This window comes from Hirundo rustica, chromosome 2 (genome assembly GCF_015227805.2).
Source record: "Hirundo rustica isolate bHirRus1 chromosome 2, bHirRus1.pri.v3, whole genome shotgun sequence".
In the NCBI taxonomy this organism is placed as follows: domain Eukaryota; kingdom Metazoa; phylum Chordata; class Aves; order Passeriformes; family Hirundinidae; genus Hirundo; species Hirundo rustica.
Window position 1 is genome coordinate 46,175,609 of NC_053451.1, and position 22,418 is coordinate 46,198,026.

A 22,418-nucleotide genomic window follows, 5' to 3' on the forward strand; every position below is an offset into this window, starting at 1 on the left:
CATATCCTAAATATGGTTCTTCCTAAGAACGGGACAAATGTTTACCCTGCTCTTGTGCCTGCACCTCAGCTGGACATAGAGACAAAGGCAGTGAGAACTGGGAAGGTTTTTGCATATTGAAGATAGATTGTGTGCTTTTACTTTCTCCATTATGCAGATGAATTTCTGGCACTGGCATAAACAGGGGAATTGCCGCAGTTGTACAAAAACATGCAGGGTTGTCTAGATATTATTGACAGGTGTTTTCTTCTTCTGGCTTACTTTTAATTGGGGACTACTCTACCCATGTAGCTATTCCCAGAAACATTTATCACAGATATAGCACCCTTCTAAACTTCTGGTGTTCCCATTAAAAATGAATATTTTTAATATTCAAAGTATTGAAAATTATTTTTTAATTTTTTAAGTATTAAAAATATTTTTGAATTATTTTTCAAAGTTTTCTGTAAGGCAATAGTAATTTGTTGATAGTTCATTTTATAAGACATTGAAAAGCAAACTATATATAATCTTACTATATATACATATTAGTTGACTGATAATGGTGCTGCTCTGAATCTATGAATAAATTACGTATTTTGAAATTAAAAAACTATTTTGTAATAAAATACTTGTATAAACAACTATTTAAGCGCTTGATAAACTCAGGCACTGAAGATGGAGGGAAGTACTTAAGGAAATACAGAAATATGAAACTAGGAATGTAATGAATTAAGAAAGCAAAATTTTAACTGAAAATCAGTTAACACTTTCTGACAGTGAGATTTAATAGACTGTGTAATAGCATGCCTTATTAAATTGGAGATGCTCAATCATTTGGAACACCTAAAATCAGAGCAGACAGCGATGAAACTGTACAGTAAAGAACACTTACAGAAAGAGTTCTCCTTCACTGAAGACACATTAGTGGGCTTTGTACAGCCTTTCTGTGTGTTTTGTGATTAACAGTAGGTGCTCCATGGAATTAGTTGCCCTTTTGAGAACGTTACATTACCTTAATACTCAAATGAAATAAATTATTGAATTTTTCATAAATTCTTATCCAAATTTTCATGTCAGAACAAAGAACATTCCATAGTTTCTATTCTGAGTAATCCTAAACAGCTGTATTTTGCTACTAAGTTAAATACAATTTCCCTCCAATCAGGCTACAGTCATTCCCATTTTCTCTATCAGACAAATATCTAAATATTTTATGCAAAGAGTAATAATTGAATAGAAAGATATTGAGATACTTACTGCAGAAAACTGTTGCCAAAGACTTTTCAGTAGTGATACATACTTTCATTTAAATGTATTTTCTTAAAGCATTTCATTATTCTGAATTATAATTTGAATCAAATCATGGATATGTAAAAGGATGCAGAGGAACACTTGTTTTAAGTGTACTGTTTTGACAACCTTTACAGAAAAAAGGAAAATATTTAATTCCATTCCTTTATCTAAGTTGCATAATTACAAATGTTAATATAATAAAATTAATTACCCAACTTATAAAAACATAATTCCTGAATAAATACATGTAGCAGTCTATTCCTTTATAGTCTGTTTTTCTAACACAGGAGATATAATGCCAGATGTAATGGCAGTTTTTAGTATCTTTGCACTACAGAACCAAAGACAGAATTTGGTCCTTGCTGAACAAGGAAATGAAGCTAAAGCTGAATTTGTTTTGAGAATATATTCTTTCCTCTTGAGTAACACTTGTTTTAATTAATACTTTAAGTAAGGAAGTTTGTTATTCTGTACATCAGGACAAAGATAAAAGAGGACCTGAAAATATCTTGAAAGTATGCATCTTAAATATGAGTTCTCTTTTATGAAAAAAATGTTATAAATATAAGCAAACATCAGCTGATAATTTGCATAATTCGTAGCTGTTTTCTTACAAACCTGTTGAATTCAAAGTGGCCATCTACTTTTCTAAATCTCAAAATATTATCAACCCACTTTTCAGTCCTGTCTGCAAATGGTGGTTTGGTTTGTATCCAGCCCTAAGCCAGGTGAGACTAACTTCTATACCAGGAGTGCTTGCTGTTGCTGAGGGCTCTGATTGACCAGTGTCTTTGACTGAAAAGGCTCCACTGTCATCTGAACAGATGAGTCAGATAACCTCTATCTGAGTCCAGCAGATAGAGTCCTTTCAACTGAAAATGAGATGAGGCATCAGTAATGTTATTATACCAAGCACGCACTGAGCTCCAAAATTGATATTGTAAGTCAAACAGAGAGTTTCATCAGATTCATTACCAATCCTGTTTTGCTGATTGCTCTTTAACAATCTCTACCCACAGTCCTATTATCTCAATGAAACAGTACACTCTTGTTTGCAAAGCAAGTTCTCTAAATAGTAATTGCTGCAAGAAGTACTGCAGTGCAAGCTGGATCTATAAAGCCATTAATTGAAATAGCTTTGGGGCACAACAAGTGATGTCTTGGTCTGAATTTGCCAAGGTCTTCCCTTGATCTGGCCTAGAAGGAGGATGTAAGAATCCTACAAGAAAAGAAGAGGATTTGACTGAGTGGAAATGCTGCATCCTTTCTGCTCTGAAGTTAATATCATTACTGGTTTAATTCAGCCACTAAAGCGTGTGTGGACTTGTAATATATGGAAAGCTTGAATATTCAGGGAGCAGATGCTGCAAATCAAACATGCTTTTAACTCCTGAGACAGAAGCTACTTGATTTGAATTGAATGTCTGTTAAAACTAATGTTGGAATCAACTTCAAGATTTTTTTTTGGTGTAACCGTACTAAAATATGGGCCAGCCTGTCTTTCCAGTTTTCAGTCTCTCCCCAAAAGGAGAAAATACACATCCTCCCTTGCAGCTCTTAGCTGATACACAGAGGAGAAGTACAATTTCTCTTATTCAGAGGAGTCCAAGGACTGCATTTGAGTCTAATGCTGAGAAGGTGCAGAAACAGTGATGATGTGATATTTTATGACATATGCTATGGAGAGTGGTTGACCAAATATACTGAGCCAAGGTGTATTGGTTTCAGTGTTAGTAGGAAAATAAAAGCTGTAGTTACTGATTGACTTCAGGTGACTGGAAATACTCATTTTTAAACTGAATGGATGTTCCCCGTGCCTCATGCTCATTTCTAAGGGCCACATGCCTACAGCAGCAAACCTACATTGTCATATTCTTGAGAGATAAATCCCAAATAAATCACCTGATGCTCTTTTGCTTCCATATGCCATAGACAGCATGAGGCTCAGCTGCCTGAGAGCAACTCACTGTGAGTGTAAGAGCCCTAGAGCTGCATCTGCTTGTTTTCCTCTCCTAGTAGTCTGGAGTCTGTGTTTAGAGTGTAAGAGAATGATAAGACATTCAAGATGGTCCTCCCATCCAGATTTTCCACAACACAAAGTATCTTACCTAGGATTCTGCAGTGGTGGCTACTCACTTCAGCTGGTTTGGAGTATCCCTGTGTAGATAATTCACTGGAAAAATAGATGTCAAATGCCTTTTAGATTAGGACTTCTCAATCAAGGAGTCTTTTGATGAGCTTTTATAAGGATTCATAGATTGAATTTTTTTGGTAGAAGCCTTTATCTCTGTTTCTCCAAGCACTTACCTGCTTGGGAGCATTTTCAAATTATGAAAAAATGCTTCTACTGCAGTTGAAGACATCCTGTTGCTGCAGTTAGAATAAGTCAAACAGTTCTGAAATGAAAACTGGTCACACCTTTGTGAACACTAATGCTAAGTTGCATCTTTGGTGCATAAGTTTGGCAGCTGCCAGCAGTTTCCACACTAGTCAACTCCTTGCAGTAATAAAACATGATGGCTGTCTACAGAGATGCCATTTCATCCTTCCCTGCTGTACAGCTGCATCCCTGCCTTGCTGAGGGCTTTGCATAATTACAAAATGTGAGTCTCAGCTATATCTGCATGTACAACAGTGTGTTACAGCTCAGGGCCAGCAAACTGAAGCAGTGACAGTCACCGGCATCAGGATAACCAGAATCCAGACTTGCCATACATCTCCTGTGTTTGACAAAGCACCTTTTTTTCGCCCACCCTAAGCAATAACTTATACTACTGCATCCAAGTCCACATCTAACTGGTATTGGGTCCCTTTCCTCAAATCAGTAGAAATATTTTTAGTCAATTATTTGAATAGGGACAGAATCAATTCCTTGAAAAAGAAAGCATCAAGCTAGTTCATCACTGAGAAAGCCGCAATACTCAGTAAAAAACAATTGGTAATGTAAGAAGCAGAGTGGTTGTTGAGAGAACATTATGTGTAACTATTATGCTCTGCCTTTTCATGGAACTTAGCATTGAATCTCAGTGCATTGGGGTGGTTGTTTATTCTAAACCCCTCTCTTTTATATTCCATGTAACTTCAATTTGCCAGTTAATACAAGGGGCATAATAGAATTCCCCTATCTCACTGTATTGCATAACTCAATACTGTTACAATCTTAAGATGCTCAAATATTGTTGTACTAAAAACATAATAATTGTTTGCAGTCACAAAGGTAATAGAAGTGAGGGTCATTATATAAAATCCACTTTTTAATTGTTTGCATGCATGTTACAAAGTTTATGTTAGTCCTCACAGATAATCATTTATGCACATAACCCATGTTTCCCTGGGTTTCCACTTCCCAAGTGGTCAATGAGAATGGATCATGAGGCTGTTAGGTAAATATGTGAAAATGTGAGCTTTGTGTCAATGCTTAAATAAATATCTGATGAAGAAAATACGGCATACTGGAGGATATACTTGTACAAAGTAAACCTGGGGGATATGACTGGATTTACTGAAAAAATAGGAACTTCTAGGTAAGTTGAAAGTGCTGAGTTTTGTCATGTGATATACTATTCTTTGTGTCAACATTTCTTTATCTTCATAGCATTTTCACAAACATTGCTGAGAAACCTGAATCCATTAGAAAGAGGATGCTGAGTAAATTGCATCATTTTTTCCACTTTTTAATTTTTTTTGGTCTCTACTAAAAATTTCTTCCTGCCAAGGGCAGGACAGAGATTGCAACCCAGGAGTTTGTTAATTTTCCCCATTCTGCTTCAGAGCAAGAATTAATTGCTACTTCTTCCTCTGCCTTCTTAAATTTCAGATTTGTGGATGTCATTTTTTGTACTTACTCTATAATATAGTATTGATTTAGTTCTTTATATTTATGCATGTAATAATAATGCAAACTCTGTTTAAACGTGATATCTAATATAAACTGCTTTTACCTGATGGGAAAAGGTATGAATTCAGAGCAAATAATCAGACCCTGAATTTGGTTAATAAAAGAGGAGATACTTGTTGGTGCCATTTCTTTAGAATATCCTGATATTTGACATCAGACTTTTGAAAAGTGTTTGTCTTAAAACCTATGTGTCTTTATAATGTCAGAGTGTTGCAGGTTAGAAAAAACTGAGTGGAGTCTTCACTAGAAAAACATACTTCTAAATCAGTGCTGGCTAGGAATTGTCAGTTTAAAAGCTCATCATAGGTATTATTTTAGTTTTGCCTTATGGGATGTATCAGTATATACGGGGCTCTTTTTAAAAGCTTCGCAATGGTCTAGAATTTGGAAAACGTATCTGTTTCCACTGAGGAAAGTCAGTACATTATGTATTTCAAAGCAGTAAAATATTTGACCCTGTAAAACAGATTCCATAAATAGCTGCTCTAAAAGCCTCTTTCCTGAAGCAAATCTTGCTGTGGAAGAATCGTAGTTGTACTCTCCAGTGGACTGAGTGAATGGACATTTCTTACCTTCTGGCATTTAATTAAAACTTGTTTCTTATCTTTGTCTCCTTTCAGGCCTGCTAAAAAAATAGCTATGATTTTTCATTGAAGGCTGGTTTGATATGTTACTTAGAATTATATATATAAATATATAATCTGATGAGTCAGAACATATATTTGAAAGCAATTACCATCTCTTCAATTATAACTTTTATCAGTGGCAAGCATAATTCGTTAGATGAGCAATTTATTGATGTGTAGTTGGTGGCCTGTTATGTATCTCTTCTGCTTACATGGAGAACTACCTGAAAACTGTTTGGAGTGGAAATACTTTTTTGGGGTTTATTTTTTTTATTTAGCCCTTCCATCTGCTCCTTGTAGTTTACAGCAGTTGCCTTGAAATATTTTCATGTAGCCAAGTTTGAAGGCTGGGGTGTTTTTGTGTTTTTGTTTTTGTTGTTGTTGTTTTGTTTTTGTTTTGACTTGGTTTGGGGTTTTTTTTGTTTGTTTGTTTGTTTTTGTTTTTTGGGGTTTTTTGGGTTTTTTTGTGGCAAGTTTTCTGTCACTCTTTGTGTCAGGGAAAGGGGTGAATAGTTTACAAATTAGCTAAATACCTGTGAAATACTTTGCAGCTGAAGCCTGCAAACCCTCAGATGTACTTACTGAAGTAATTCTTCATTCATTTTTCACAATATCAAGTCTATGATTATGATAAAAGGGAGTAAAAAGAAAGAATAATTGGGCTGAAAGCAGGAGGGAATGGCAAAGAAGGGATGAGAAAACTGAGAAGCAGGTGATAGAGAAAAATGTATCTGATAATGAGATATAGAGCCTTGACCTACAATTAGAGAAAAAAAAAAAAAACAAACCTAAACCAATGAATTAAAACTTAATTTAAAAGAAGTAATTGCTGAAAATGGATACTAATAAAAATCCCTCTTTGCCTGTTCTGTAGGCTTACATTAATGATAGCATTAACCCTGACATGTTAATGTAAGGTTTTTTATGTGTGTATTCATTTGTAAAAGTTTATTGTTCATTAGATTTTAAAAAGACAAGTACAAGAGCTGTTTCAGTACAGCCAATACAAATGCACTTCTTTTTAATTTAATGACTATTAAACTGTATTTCCACTCCACATCCTTGCCCCCTCCCCTCCCCCCCCCAAAAAAAAGAAGAAAGCAAACACCATGCTTAATGACTTCATGAAACCTGCAATTTCTCACAGGAAATTACTCCTGGAAAAAAAATAAGGAATTCTCAAAATTTTACATGCATTACTATTTGTATATTTATCAGTAGACTCGAGGCAGGTAGCTTTGAAAATGTTTAATTCATGAAAAGAACACAAAATAAATACAGCAACAATAGTAAATTTTGCATAATCTTCACATCTTCTCCTCAGACTGGAATGGGACACCTGCGTGTTACAAAAGAAGGCCTTCGACTGGAAGGGGAATCTGAATTCTTATTCCCTCTTTATGCCAAAGAAATCCATTCGAGAGTGGTAAGTGGGTAATCTTGCAATAATTCTAAATAAAGTGAATGTGCTTCTGAATAATTGAACTTTCCATGATTTCTGTCATGTAAAAAAAATATATACATATATATGTATGTACATGTATATTTGTGTAATAAATACGATCGACCAAATTCAATAAATCAAAATTTAGAATTTTATTTTGAGACTTAATAACAGTCTTCGATAGCTACAATTAAAAGGTCAGCGTCGAACCCCGGGGTTTCGGCGCTGGGTGAACACGGTAACACACTCTGTCAGTCTGTCACCCCCCAAGTTCACATTTTGGTCTGGGGCTGTCGATTTTTATACACTGGTTCGCGGAGAGAAAATCGGGACTCTAAGACTCCCGAGGCAGCTTCATTAGGTATTCATGTTTGGGTTCTGGCGAGTTGAATGGATTTGTGCTGGAGAACAATGTCATGATTGCTGTGTCCGGATACGGTGTAGAGATGTTAATGCCGGACGGGGACGGATAAGATATCGATCTGATGTAATCATTCGGTTCTCCAGTTCTCCATCTCCCTTTTCCATCCTTTTGTTTTCTCCTCTAACGATTCCCGGCAGAAGTTTTCTCATGTCCCTTTTCGTGTAATTCTTGGCATAGTTTTCTCATGTTCCTCCCGTGCAATCTTTTAGCAAAAGAATTCCTTGTGTCCCCCTTCGTGCTGTCTCAGTCCCAGTTAACCCGTTGTACACTCGATTAGAAATAAAACTTACATCTTACAGAGAATGAATTACATATTATAACATTTAACACAAATTAACTTTAGGACATATATCACATCTGTATACACACATATTTCTGCACACTTTACAAGGTCAGTGTTATGATGCTTTGTCACAATTAACATTTATCTCTTAAGCATGTGATAAGCAGCTCTAACAGGAATTATAATTGTTATCGTACATGAGTAATGCTAAAACTTGGGGAGTGTATAGAAAGGTTTTCATTATTTTTATTGAGATTATTTTTTTAATGTAGGCTTCCCTAGGAAACTGCTTGTTTTGTTTATTCATCCACTACAGAATAGTTTCAGTATCTTTAAAATTCGTGGATCCCAAAGGAAAAGTTAGGATTTCTCTAAAATATATAGGTTTTTTCTCCTCAAGGACAATTCCAGAAACATCTGGTATGTTTATATATTTATGTGTATAAAATTTACACGTCTAAATGGGAAGACATAGTATTTAATCTAGTCTACCTAGACAGAAAAGTCTATTGTTGTTATTACTAGTGAGGTAAAAAAGGAATACCATACTTGGTCAAATATTCATCAAAATTATTAACTTTAAAATGTCACTGAGAATGGGAAAGGTATGGAAGTTGTGCATTTGGAAAAAGGAAGAGAGACTCTGGTTTGGATTTTAATTATCCAGGGAGTCTCTGAAACTTATTCCATTGAGTTTTTTGTAAAGAGATGTCTGCTTCTGGCCAATAAAATACTTTTCAGAACTATTGTCCATAGTCCAGTGCCTCACAAAATAAAGTTTTATGTTTTGTAAATATTATCTACAACCAATGGGACATTTAATTGAATAAAGTACTTTTTAGTAAAAGTAAAAGCCAAATACGGCTCTTGTATCTTCAAGTATGTAACTGTGAAGAAATAGCCAGCCATGAGACTTTCCTGACACTAGGAAAAAAGTTTGTGTTTATATTGCTATAGCAAGAGAAAATGTAAATAAATTTATCAGAATGAGGTTGTTAACGTGCTTGATTACTATAATTTAAGCAATGCCAACATATTTTACTTATATTGAGCTTTTCTTTTTCTCTCTTTCTGCAACAAGTATTTCCAGTTTCAGGAACAGCTTTTAATTAAGACAGTGAAATTCCATTACTATATCTGTATTTCCATTTAGCTTCTTATGCTGTATTCTTTTCTGCCTCACAGGCAGTGAGAAAGCGACTTACATGCTTTGGTGAATTTCCCTTGAGGTTGTTTATCCAGTTAAGACCTAACTTTTTAAGACCAGCACAGCTGATGTTTAAGAACTCCCTCTAGTCCCAAAGATCGTTATGCAGTGTTAAGCTACCATTTGTGCTCCCTTAATATTCCTTTCAGCTCTTAATACATTTAGTACAATGTAGGAAAAAGAGGTGTGGCAGCATCTAATATAAACTTAGCTGTCCAATGACCCGTCATGATCATTAGTAGCATGCTTCTCTCTGCCTACTGACAATTCATCAGAGGTTTTTTGTTTGTATCTTTGCTTTTTAAAATATTTGAACTCTCTAAAGGCTTAATTGCCTGCAGCTTGGTCTCCTGAGTTGCCATTTATGTGTTTATTCTCATAACGTTACTTATTTGTTAAGCTTTCTTTTTCTAAGTTTGTTCTGGAGCACCAGGCTCCTCCCTGCTTTCAAAACAGCTTTCTTCCTTGCCTTAATAGTTTTCTCCTTGCAGTTTCCTAAGAGATTTTCTCACCTAATGATATCTCCAAAGTGCTAAGAAAATATGTAGCAGAAAATCTACATGCTGTGCATTGTCTCTGGAGCCTATTACAAGTTTATACCTTCGTTATGAGTCCAAACACAGAACTGTGGGCAAGACCATTGCACCTTTGCCAAAACATCTTTATGGAAAGATAAAAGAAGACCCTTTTTAAATATGTTACTAGATTTTAATCAGTCAAAACCACATAAATGGCAGCAGCAGGTCTAGAGTACGGTTTATTCACACTTTCATTTGATATCACAAATTAATATTTTTTTTTTAATCAATCAGTGGCAATCAAACGATTGTAATAAAGATGCCCAGATTTGTGGGTCATTTATCAGATATACTTAAATGTACTATATTTACCGAATACCCAATACTTTTTTGACCTTCCTTTTCCACTTTATACTAACTTATTACCATTAATGTTCATTCTAACACATAACTTACTTTTTTCCTAAGACTTTTCATTATTTTGTTAATTCTGTGGGCTTTCATGTTTTCCTGATATAATTTACAAAGTGAGATTAATTTATTTTGCTCACTTAATGACTTCTTTTGAGAGAGCTTTTCTACCTACTTGTGAGATACCGTTTGTTTTCTTAAAAAAAAAATGTTTAAATTTGAGTCTAAATTGTGTGTTGCTTCTATTTTATTACTTTTTTATCAGGTTTGTGGTTCTGTTACTAAATAAGTGTTTATAGTAAAATTCATCACATTAAAAGAGTTTAAAATTCTCAGGTTGTCTCATACTTTAGGCATTAAATTGAGATGAGGACATGCCTTGGGGTTATATTCAGGGGTTAGCCCTTCAAGGTACTGCATAGTCTCTGATGAGTCCAGAAAAATAACTAGAAGCCATAGCTGTGAAAGAGGCTGATCTTTTAACAACATTCCAGTAGTTAGAAAGTCATTTATTTAGGAATGGGTATCTCCACTGAAGTCACAAGCAGGCAGCTTGCTGATGCCCACGTCTTACCAAGTATTCCCTGGTACTTTGGCAACTTCTTATCACTCACTGAGTTCTCGTCCTTTGAACACAAGGTAGGCTTTAGTATGAAAGCACCTGTACTGCAGAAAACTTCACTTTTTTTTAAGTCTACCAGTGTATTTACAGTTTGCTGATCCAAATGACCATGATAAGACTTTTTGTCCCCAGGTAATTTTCTGATACATAATGTCAAGTAAAGATGGTGGCCACTATGATTACCCTGAAAATCACCTGTAGTGTCATCTGTTGAAGTCAGCATTGATCTAGTCAGCCTGCCACTCTCTCCATCACTCCCTGTTGCAGCTTCCGTGCCTAGAGAGTCAGTGCCAGGTGCCAAAATTAGGCCACAGCCTACAGACTGCTTGGACCATTGAGGAAGCAGAATGCACATGCATGTTTCTGACAAAGTTAATACAACAGTATGAATTCTCAAAGTGTGGTGCTCACACTCAACTAAATGGCTGTCTTCTAGGTGTCTCAGTTATGTACTGAAAGTACATGAAGTACTAAATCTAGTACTAAAGCATTTTTTCTAAAAGATAAAATGTTAGCAGCCATGTTCATTGGTCCGGTAACACAGATTTTGTTCACCTGATGTATTCCCTTTAATTTTTTTTTTTTTTTACTTTATTTCTGGTATAGTTGTAGTAATCAGAAATGTCTGCCCACATTATGTGATGGTATCTGTGGATAGTTTTGTAGCTGCAAAGACCTTTCAGTGACTGAGTTGATACCAACACTAGACTAAATTTTGAAAATTGTTCTCAATTCTGATTGTTCTGTCCAACGTACTTTTCTTCTGTCTCTGTACTTCAGGACTCATCACTGCTTCTCCAGTCTACTCACAATGTGACTGTGAATGCACGCAATTCAAATGGGGAAGTCACAGGCAGATTAAATGTGGGTAAGTCTGAGTAATTATTTCTTGTCCACTGCTTTGGAAACATTGTAATGAATATTTGTATACAGATTTGAGAATATAAAGCACTAAACACATGGTTATTTGTTACTGTTGTGGTCATATTTAAATAGTCCACCTGCCACTCAGAAAGTGCAGCAGTATATTTTCAATTTCTTAGTCAAGCATTAATTCTTTAATGCTTTGAAGCACTTCTTTATTGCAGTTATGCAAGAAAGGTCTCTGCAAAAGTTATCCTTTTTTCCTTGTGTAAATATCTATTGGTAGTTGCAAATCAATTTCTAAGAAAATGCAACAAGAAAACATAGCTAGAGTCTCTCTTTATTTCCTAGTGTTCCAGAAACTAATACATTCAAGCAGACATCCTAAAAAATTCAAGTTCAAGACTCAGACATTTGTATCTTTTACTATCTATGGTAGCAGTAAAATACATCCGTTTACTCAGTGAAGCCAATAGATCTAGACAGATGTGAGAGATCTTGGCAGCAAAAATAAACAGACCTCACTCTTTAAATCATGCTTTTAAAGTAAGAATGGCAACAATATGTGTGAGCTTTGACAAAATTTTTCTTAGCTTTGTTACTATTTTTCAACCTTCATTTGACTTTGGAGAAGAATGTAACAATTTACTAACTCATTTCTTACAAGGTCCTTCGGCAGCAAAGCATGAATTCCTGCTTATTTAACTGTAGCCTAACCTGATGTGTTTAAGTGGTTTACTAAATTGGGACCCAGCAGAGCGTTGATGAGCAACTTTTCCATGCTGTTGAGACTATGTAACTTCTATGACAACTCCTGTTTGAAGAATTACCATTTCAATTGGTAGAAGGTTTTACAAGCTTCACTGGTTTCAAACAGTTTTCAAACAAAAGGGGAAAAAAATTTAAAATATTTTAAGGAGCCTGTTATTCCCTTTAGAAATGTATAATTACACAATTAATCACAGCTCAGGCTTTAAATGTTTTCAAATTCCCTTTTTTTAATTCAGTCAGTCATAAAGATTTGAATGACTTCAGAAAATACCCCTAAATATTTATCAAAAGGAGTGTGATTAAAAGATGTGTGGCATATTTACTTTATATGCACAAGCCTTTGCTAAAGAGTTAGTATCTTCCAAAATTGCCAACATGCTGGAATTATGTCATGAAGCTCTAGTCATCTTATAAATACGACTAGTTGCGATTGTGAAGGAACAATATAGATAAGCTTGGAATTATTCCAGAGGTGACAATATAATATAGCATCTCTCATAAGATTATAACAAAAATACCTTTTAACTCATGGAAATTGTGATTCAAATGATCTGTTAAAAGAATTTGATAAGTTACTAAGAATGATTTAAATACCCAGTCTTCAACAGAAGTAATTCACAAGAGAGATGTGAAATAAATCTTTACTTGAGTTTCTGTGAAATTGCCCCTATGAAGATAACAGGCATATATTATGCATTCCCCCATGAATCAGAGATATACTAAAAAGGCATCAAATGTGAGCAACTTCCAACATGACTACTCTCACTTTAAAACTTCTACTTGCCTCTCAGTTCATCTGCGTGAAATACCTCTTGGAGGAGTTGTTGGAGGAGGACATTGTGTTTTAAAACAAAATGCTGTAGATGTTGAGGTTTTTACTGTGACCCATAATTACACTGCTTTCAGAAGCCTCACTAAATGGAAATACTTTTAAAACTGCTTGCTAGAAAAATAGTACTTGCAAATAATAGGGGTCATAATTAAAAAAAACCCAGAAAACAATTACATTCTTTACTCTTTTTTTACTTCATTTTGTTTTAATTATTTTTTACAAATAAACAAACAAGAACAAAACAAGGCATAAAAGGAAATTAGAGCTTTATTTAAGGGAAGTGATTGCTTTGTTAATATTTTTACAAGAAATGGGACTTAGAAGGATGTTGGCCAACAGACAGCAAGGAAGGAATCTAAGCAAGGCTTAGTTCTGGGAACGTACAGGCTTGATAGTCATGTGGAATTAAAAAAGTTGTGGAGAGAGTTGCTTATAGGCAAGGCAATGATGTGTACAGAACAGGTGATAAATATTTTCATTAGAATATCTCCTCTCCTTAAAATCATGCATAAGGTTCAGGTATCATTGTTACCTGAATAATCATTCAGGTTAGAATGATACCTGATTCAGCTTCCTTATCAACTTTCAAAACTGAAATATCTAAAATTTTGGTAATCCAAGAAAGCTGTTAATTATGATCTCCAAGATTCCTGTTCTTAACCACTTCAAAGCCTGGTTCAATCCTTGAATAAAAGAGCAGTGCAGCACTTTTGACTTATATCCTCAGCAATAATAAATGATAAAGAAATAATAAACTTAGTGCAAAAAGCTTGTCAAACTTTTTCAGTAAAAATGTGGTGATAAATATGTTGTGTCTAAAAGAAACGTATAGACTATATAGTCAATTATCAAATCATTAAGAGCAACATTGGTATCAAATAGTAAAAGATGTTTTACCTAAGTAAACATAGGCTTCTATTATACAGCTTATCAGAAGATGAAAATGATATGCAGTTGTTTTCCAGTTGTGGTTAATAAGTCTATGAAGAGCAGCATGTTTCCAACTGTCACTGCTGAAAAGTAGGACCAGATTTTTAAGCTATCTGTCTTTCAAGAATCATGTAAGGAGGTTTCAACATACAGAGGACCCCAAGTTCTCCTTGTAATATGCTTTTTTTTGGGAGAAAATTATTAAAAAAATAAATTAAAACTTGGGGAAAAAAAAGGAAAAAGGAAGTTTCCAAAGTCATGAAAGGTCTGTGAGAACAGATTCCAGTAGAATGGAATCCTTGTCCTAGTTCAGTTTTTTACACCAAGGAATAGTTACATCAGTAGCTTCAGGTCAGGGGTTCAGTTTAAATGTTTACAGCTTGTAGGAATTTATTTAGATAGTTGGATTGTGAAGCTGTTCTGCATTGTTAAGCATGAAATCAGCTTCACTCAGAAAGCATGGGAATATGGTGAAAGTCAAAATGGCTTATGCAGTGTGAAAGCAGAATTACAGTCAAAATTCTCCTTTGAGACTCCTTTCATGTCTATAACATTAATCTGAACAGCTGTTACAGTGAGAGTATTTGTGCTCTCTCTTTTTTCAGACCGGAACAACATTCCGAGGAAACAGATCAGTGTCACTACCCCATACGTTTCTTTAGCAATAATAATTGCCATTTAGAAAACCGCTGCTTTCCAAAGTCAAATCATGTATTGTTTTCTTTTCAGTATTTTAATATTTCATTTTCAAGCAATGGTATTTTTTCATAAGAGGCATAGGAGGAAGAAAACAGTGTTTTCACAGGGAAGACCCTGAAGCCAGTTTCATAAACTTAATAACATTGTAAAATCATTTAGCTTTTCCTTCTTTATTTATCCCAGAAGTCTTTCATTAAAAACCCCATTTTTGTACAAATAAAATTTTTCTTATCTTTAAGATAAAAGGTAGAATGTATTTCTTGAAGATCGTTGTCTGCAAGGAGATGATTATTTGCACAGCTTTAATTGCTGTCCAGCTGGGCTGTAAGAAAGATACAACATAGGAGCAATTAATAGAAAGATAAATCTGAAAATTCATTGAAGTATTTTTGAGGTGATTAAGTCTTCCTGTGATCAAGAATTTACAGAAATTATTCCAAGGGAATTAATGTAGGAATGTTTACTTCCTAAAGTATAAATTTTAGCTATAATTTTAGCTATTTTATGGAATTTTAGCTGTCACTGAATCTGATCATATCGAGACATAAATGCTAGTTTATTTAAAAGTAAAATTTGGTTAGATAGATAAGAGAGAATGACAGGTGACTGCTAAAACATCCTACAGACTTTTTAACCAGTTTTCCTTTTTAAGAGAATGTGCATTAAATGCACATGCTTTTTAATATGCATGAAATGCAAAGGCTTTTAGGCTTTTGTGAGACAATTGTGTATTTAAATGTGTATCATGTTGAAAAGAATTAAAACAAATAGCAGAAAACAGTAAGAAATATTCAATTTAAATGAGAGCTAGCTAAGTAAATCAAGCTGCAGTTTAAATTTAGACTCAAATGAAAAGCATCCTGCTCTTAAAAAAAAAACAACCATTGATAGTCTATGCGTCATGTAGAGTAAGATATGCATACCATGTCCCCAAATATGATAATCTTTATGAAGAAAAACACACATATTTTCCATATTCACAGTCAGACTGACTTAAGCTAGAATTAAAACATCTTCTAGAAATTAATCAGATCGTTATTGTGGGGGTGGAGAGGCACTGGAACAGCATGCCCAGAGAAACTGCAGCTGCCCCATCCCTGGAAATGTTCAAGACCAGTCTTGGGTGGAGCTTTGAGAAACATGATCTAGTGGAAGGTGCCCCTTCCCATTTCAGGGGGTTGAAACTACCCATTCTTTAAAGTCCCTTGCAACCCAGACCATTCTGTGATTCTATTATAACCTGCAATGACAACTTGTTAAATATGACAGCATCACATTAAGGGGAAATTTAACCTGGCCCAGGGGACTTGAATCCTATGCTGTCACTTTCCATCTCGCTGGGTGTAGAAGAGGACATAAGTCTACAGAGTTTGGCTCTGGAAAAAACCCACTAGTATTTGGGAAACCATTTTTTATTTGGAAAATAACCATTAGGGGAATACCTGCCTCTCATCAGGGAGGAATTACTCATCTGAGTAGCTTCATTGTCTCTTTATTCCAATGGGAGGAAATAATTCAAAATAAGTGAAAAAAGGGGATATATTAAAGTTTTTATAATCTTCTCAACTTTTAACAGTTTCATTAAATTTGCAATCCCAAATATATTTGGGGTTCAGTGGTACAGTGATCATTAATATAAATAATTGGATGGTAATTAGAAGGTAATAGATACTGCTAAAGGTGAGGATAGTTCCTGCACCAAAAATAATTGAATTTTTGGCATTGGTTAATGCTAGATGAATTTGTAAAGGTTAGCTTAAAGTAGCTGAAATTTACTGAGACTATAATCTAAGACAGAATTTGGATAATTAAGTACATCTAAAATCCTGGTCACTTCAAATGCAACAGTCGTTTTGAAGCCTGATGGCAGCTGCTGCCAAAAAAAGGAGCCACACACCTATCTTTGTGCAGCAGGTCTGCAGAAGACGACCCAAATTCTGCTGCACACCTTGAACACGTACCTGTAGTGTAGCCTTGTGGCAGTGAGCACTAAGAGCAAACTGGGCTGCATCACCCCTCACCTGGGAGACTGTGGCTGGAATACTGTGGAGCCCTTTCCGGTATGACGGAGCTGCGAGCCAGCGGAGGAGGCGCCCGCAGGGAGCTGTTCAGATGGCCAGGGAGTAGAAGCACGTGAAGTATAAGAGTCTGAAGAGGTTGTGTTTGTTTAACCTGCAAGAAAAGAAAGCTTAAGGAGAGCTTCTAACTTATGCCTAATACTAGGAGGGCTACAGCCAAAATAAATCATAAATCACAGAACCATTAAGGCTGAAAAAGACCTCCCAGGTCAAGTCCAACCTTTGACCCAATACCAGCATGTCAGCTAAAGTATATCACAAAGTGCCACATCTCATTTTTTGAACACTTTTGAACCCGCTTCCCAGGGTAGCCTGTTCTGAAGTTTAACCACTCTTTTAGAGGAGAAAACTTTCCTAATATTAAAACTGGACCTCCTTTGGTTGAGGCCATTTCCTGCTGTCCAATCACTGGACGTGAATCCAGACTCAGGGTGCACAGTGAGAGGGCAAAAGGCAGTGGTCATGGGTTGCAGAGATACAAAATGCAACTGGATAGAAGGGGCAGGGAGAATTACCACTGTTACAATAGTTAACCATGGAAACAGATTGCTCAGGGAGGCTGCTAAATCCCCTTCCTCAGAGGAAGCACCCTGAGCACCTTTATCTAACTTCCAACCAAGCTGACCCTGATGCAGTTAGGAGGTAAGACTTACAGAGGTGACTTCTGGCTTGCATTCTTCTGTGATTCCAACTTGCCCAGTCTTCAGCTGACATGCTGGAAGTGCTCGCGTGGCTTCAGGCCCCATGTCAGACTTTCTGGTCTGATACAGAAGGACCTAGATACTCCAGGACATCAGAAAAAATGCCGAACAGAGAACATGAAAGAAAGTGTAATGGTACTAGGCAGCAATGTTGTGAACTGGATCATGCCCCATCTGTTTGGCTGATCCTCTCACACTGTCCTCTACCCAGATGCAGTAGGTATGCTTAAAATACTGCTGAAACACAGTGCAGGAGGTGACCTTATGAAAGTACACTCATGGCTCTTTTTTTTTTTTTTTAATAAGAGGAAAAGGGGAAGAATATCCGTTATACAGATGATAAAATATTTAAAGTACTCACTTAGGGACGAGAGACTCAGATCAGCTATCCTCTCTGCATACAGGGTTTCAAATTATCATGCCTCATCTCCTTTAGTATTTTCCTTTTCACCTTATCCGTCTGAGGGCTGTGTATTTCAGCTTTTCCTGTCGAAGTTCTTCATCATGCAACAAAATTTGGATTCATTAAGCCTGTGAGAAAAGGTGACCAATTTTTTAAGATCTCTAAACTTGTGTTCAACCACAGATAACAACAAAGTATAAACAGTGGTGGCAATAAGGCACTCTTACTTTGATCTGAGAGGACATAATTGCTTCATCCATTGCAGAAAAGGAAAACTGAGAGAAAAGGAGGAAACAGGAACAGCAAGTGTTCTATTAACGTATTGGAGTTGTTGTTCAAAGCTATGAGAGATTTATGATATGGACAGAAAATGTATATGTGCAATGTGCTACATATTGTCTGTAATAACGCCTTTGCTCTAATGAAATACCATACCCTTCCATATGAAAACAGAACTAACTTTATGTTTCTGAAAGTAAGGACTTTACATTTATTGGTATTGTATTCTATCACTCATGGAATGAGAACTGAATCTGTAGAAGTATTGCCTTTTTAATACACTTTTAATGAGATCTTATTTTAAGTAAGGTGCTTTAGTTTAATAAAAAATAACTTAAAAAGGAAATTGCATAGGAATACCAAAGAGCACTCAGGATTTTGGTTTATACCCAGTACTTCAATGATTCTAGGTGCTAGGAGAAGAGCATACAGAGTAGCTGACAGCCACAGGTTAATTGGAAATGGCAGATCAGAAAAGAGAGTAAGAAAATAAAATATATGAAATTACTTAATGATAGAAGTAAATCCAATGTTGGAAAGTCTTTTCTTCTGAAAGATCTAAAGACACACTGAAAACGCTTAGTATTTAGCAGAACTATTTGAAGAGTCTGCCTGCTGGTAACATGTAGGCAGATTCTTCAAATTTCAGACTCCTCAAATTTCATTGGCATTAAGCATTTGTGGATATTTATTTATGGCTGGCCCTGTTTTTGACAGAAGGTCCTTTGCTTGTACTTCTATATTTGTATAGTATATACTTCTATATTTGTATAGTATAGACAAGAAGGTCTTGTACTTCTATATTTGTATTGGTCTGGAATTGGTTGTGTAGCAGTAGAAGACAGTTAAAATGCTTTTCAACTGAAATGGAGTCACTAAACAAAAGAGCTTCCTTCCCTGGAAAATCTCTAGGGAAGTAAAGAGTGAGGAGGATAAATGAAAAGGAAGACTGTTTGGCAGTATGTCAGTTTCTTTTTGGAAAAAAAGTTCATCATTTAAAGCAGCATCCTCAGTGTCAAGAGATATGTGATGTGAAGATCACTTACAAGGTCTGCTTCAGGGCTGCACATTAAAGGAGGAAGCACACAGAAACAATGGGCAGTAATCAGCCTGATTAGCAAGAATAACCCATTGACCTGGAAATTCCTGTGACATATCTGACAGCAAGCAGAAAACAAATACTTCCTAAAACCTGCATTCAGTCAGGTTGCATTTTTAATCGTAGGATTTTATCAGCAAATGTGATTATATAGTATTAGTTGACTTATATGTAGTTGATATACCAGGGTGGTAAACAAAACACATTTAGGCATTAGATTACACTTTCAGATACTGAGTTTGGCTGCTGTCTGTGAGATGAAAATTAATCTCACTGGGATTATGATACAGTTAGTGTTATTGCAATATACCTTGTTTATGTGTGTTGTGGAATATCATTAAGAGAAATCAATGGCTACTTTTCATTACATAAACCTATTCCTATTTATGCAAAAGCCTATTATTTCTTTTTGAAACCTGAGATGTCTCATCTCTAGTATGAATAAAACATATGCTTGAATTTTGTTTACCCTAGCATTCCCTCTTAAGATTTCAAATACATCAATTGTTATCCATACCATTCTCTGATCATGAAGATTATCTATAGGACAATCCTTATCTCACATTAGTGGGGCACTTGTGTTAAGAAAACTGTGGACCTAAAGATTCATGTTAAAGATTAATTCAAGTGTGCAAGGTCCAGGACCAAACAGTCTGAATTCAAATCCAGCATGAGCAAGGCCATAAGTTGGAGTTTCAAAGTTAAAGTACCTTTGGAACATATAAAAATGTTCTATGAGCGCTCTCACAGTTCCTGCAGAGATTTTCCTTAACTAAGCTGCTTTAAAAGTCATGGGGTTGGATGAATGGGAAGGATGAGCAGCACAGGTAAAGATGATAACATCCATTTTACTTGGGCCTTCGATTTGTTTGAATACACAAGGATCTAGCTATACTACATAAATGGCCAGTTTCATTATTGGTGCTGGGCACAAACAGGAGCAGTCAATCTCTGAACTATAAAATGGCTTGGATTGGAAGGGACCTCAAATAAAACCTTGACCAAGATTCTCTAGGAAACCATTGACAGGGGTCTATCCCTGCCTCACTTACCCAGAACTGTTTCTTTTGCTGAAAAAAAAAAAAAAAAATTAAAATAGTATTGAAGACCTTTTCACTTACAAAGATATTTTCTGATCTCACTTTTTGCAACATACTTCTCAGAAATAAAGTCATAGGCTTTAGAATAGCTTTAGAGAAGAGCCAAATTGGGGTCCATAAGGCTGTGCTTGGGTGCACATGGGCAGCAGTGCATAAAAATGCTGAGCTCAGCCCTCTACCTTGACCATTTTCAGGTAGAATCAGTGTTGGATTTTATGCCTTAAAATTGTTGCTGTAGTTTAGGACATCATGGCTTCTCTAACTCTTTCTGTGCTTATTGGGAAGTTAAAATCAATACTTTGCATCTGAGGCTCCACAATTTGTATGGAACCTCATGGTGTGCTTTTCTCTTACCAGCTACCAACCAGATTTTGTGAAATACCTGCATGTATTTCATAGCTGCATCAGTCATCATCACCTAATACCCCTTTAACATAAGATCTAAAAAAAATAATTTCCTATTTCTTTTGAGAATTCCTGCCTGGAATATATTTAACGTTTATGGGAGCAGACATGGGAAAACAAATTCTTAATGGGAAGGAAGCAGTTCAGTGCCTCTCGATCCTGTAGCTAGTTTGTGAAATACATTTATTAAAAATTGCTGAAATAAGTCTTAACTGCTTTTGACCATTCTCTGTAATTTTAATTCTGAATATAGATTTATGATGACAAGTCTGTATAATAGATATTCAGGCTCGATGTGGTGTGAATTTTAATTGATCAGGTTGTTAGAAGAGGGATAAGGGTTTGATTTTTTTATCTACTTACCAGGCCAATACTGTAGAACAGGATGTTTTAGTGCATTTAGGATCTGGAAGTATGCACAGACTCTCTTGCTTATATTATTTTTGGTTTTTGTTTTTGGAGTACCAGAATCGATTGCAAATATTCTCATAGCTTCTTGAAACCCTTAAGAACATGATCAGTAACATTTTTTAGATACGTGGAGCCAAACTGGCATCTGTTATGAAGAGCTGAGGTCCTGCTCTTACATGGGATGTTTGTAATTTTAAAGCATTTGAGCCTCCCTAATGAAAAGGGATGATGCTACAAAGACTTTGATAATTAGATTCTGTTTAAATAAAAAAAAAAAGGAAAAAGAAAAGATAGATTCATTCTGATCAAAGCAGTTTCAATGCCAAAAACATAAATGTTTGTCTGGATCAATTTATGTGGGGTTTTCTAGATTCCCTGGGAACCCAACTATAAAGGAAGACTCCAGGTATGGTTTTGAACAACAAATTAGGTCACGTAGATAGACTTACCCAATTTCAGAACTTACATGGTTACTATCCTTAGCATGTCTGAGTGCTTCATGACCTTCAGTATGACTTCTTTAGTAACAAACCAATTAAAAATATTAATAATTTATTTAGGAAATTGAAGAAAGATGATGAAATTATTCCATTATTCTACTGTGTTTTGCAGGTCCTAAAATGGTAGAATTCCACAGTCAGCAATTTCAGATCAACTCGAAAGATGGAAAGCCACTTTTCACAGTGGATGAAAATGAAGTTGTAATTGGCACAGATAAGCTTCGAGTCACAGGTTTGTAATGGTTTAAGAAATGCTCAGATAATACCCATATGAAAAGCGCATTTTTAAATTTGCTATTATGTGTGAATGCAAGTTCTGGTTTTACCTCATAAGGAAACAGAAATATGAAGATAATCTGACCTTTTTCAATAAATAATCAGCAAGAATTTTCAACACACACAAAAAAATATAAATAAAAGATGTAAATATTTCTGTATGTATGTGTTTTATTTTAAAGCCATTTGTAACTGGAACTGTAGTGGTGCATCTTTTTATGAATTATTTAAATTTTCCAGGGCATGCTGTCTGAGGCTGAAAAAATTCTAGCTATTCCATTCTGAGTAGTAACGAGTCTGATCTGTGAAAACTTTAGGGAGAGAAATATCTCTCTGATATTTTTATATGGTTTTATCTTTCA

At 35.4% G+C, this 22,418-nt stretch overlaps 1 protein-coding gene across 6 annotated transcripts in view; it reads left to right on the forward strand.

The window, feature by feature from the left end:
• Positions 1-22,418, forward strand: part of SGCG (sarcoglycan gamma) — a 107,467-nt gene that overhangs the window by 52,044 nt on the left and 33,005 nt on the right. For all 6 annotated transcript variants that reach the window (XM_040055863.2, XM_040055867.2, XM_040055865.2 and 3 more), the window contains 3 exons: positions 7,124-7,225; positions 11,489-11,576; positions 21,893-22,012. In XM_040055863.2, the coding sequence (XP_039911797.1) occupies positions 7,124-7,225; positions 11,489-11,576; positions 21,893-22,012 (310 nt within the window). The remainder of the gene's footprint in view (positions 1-7,123; positions 7,226-11,488; positions 11,577-21,892; positions 22,013-22,418) is intronic.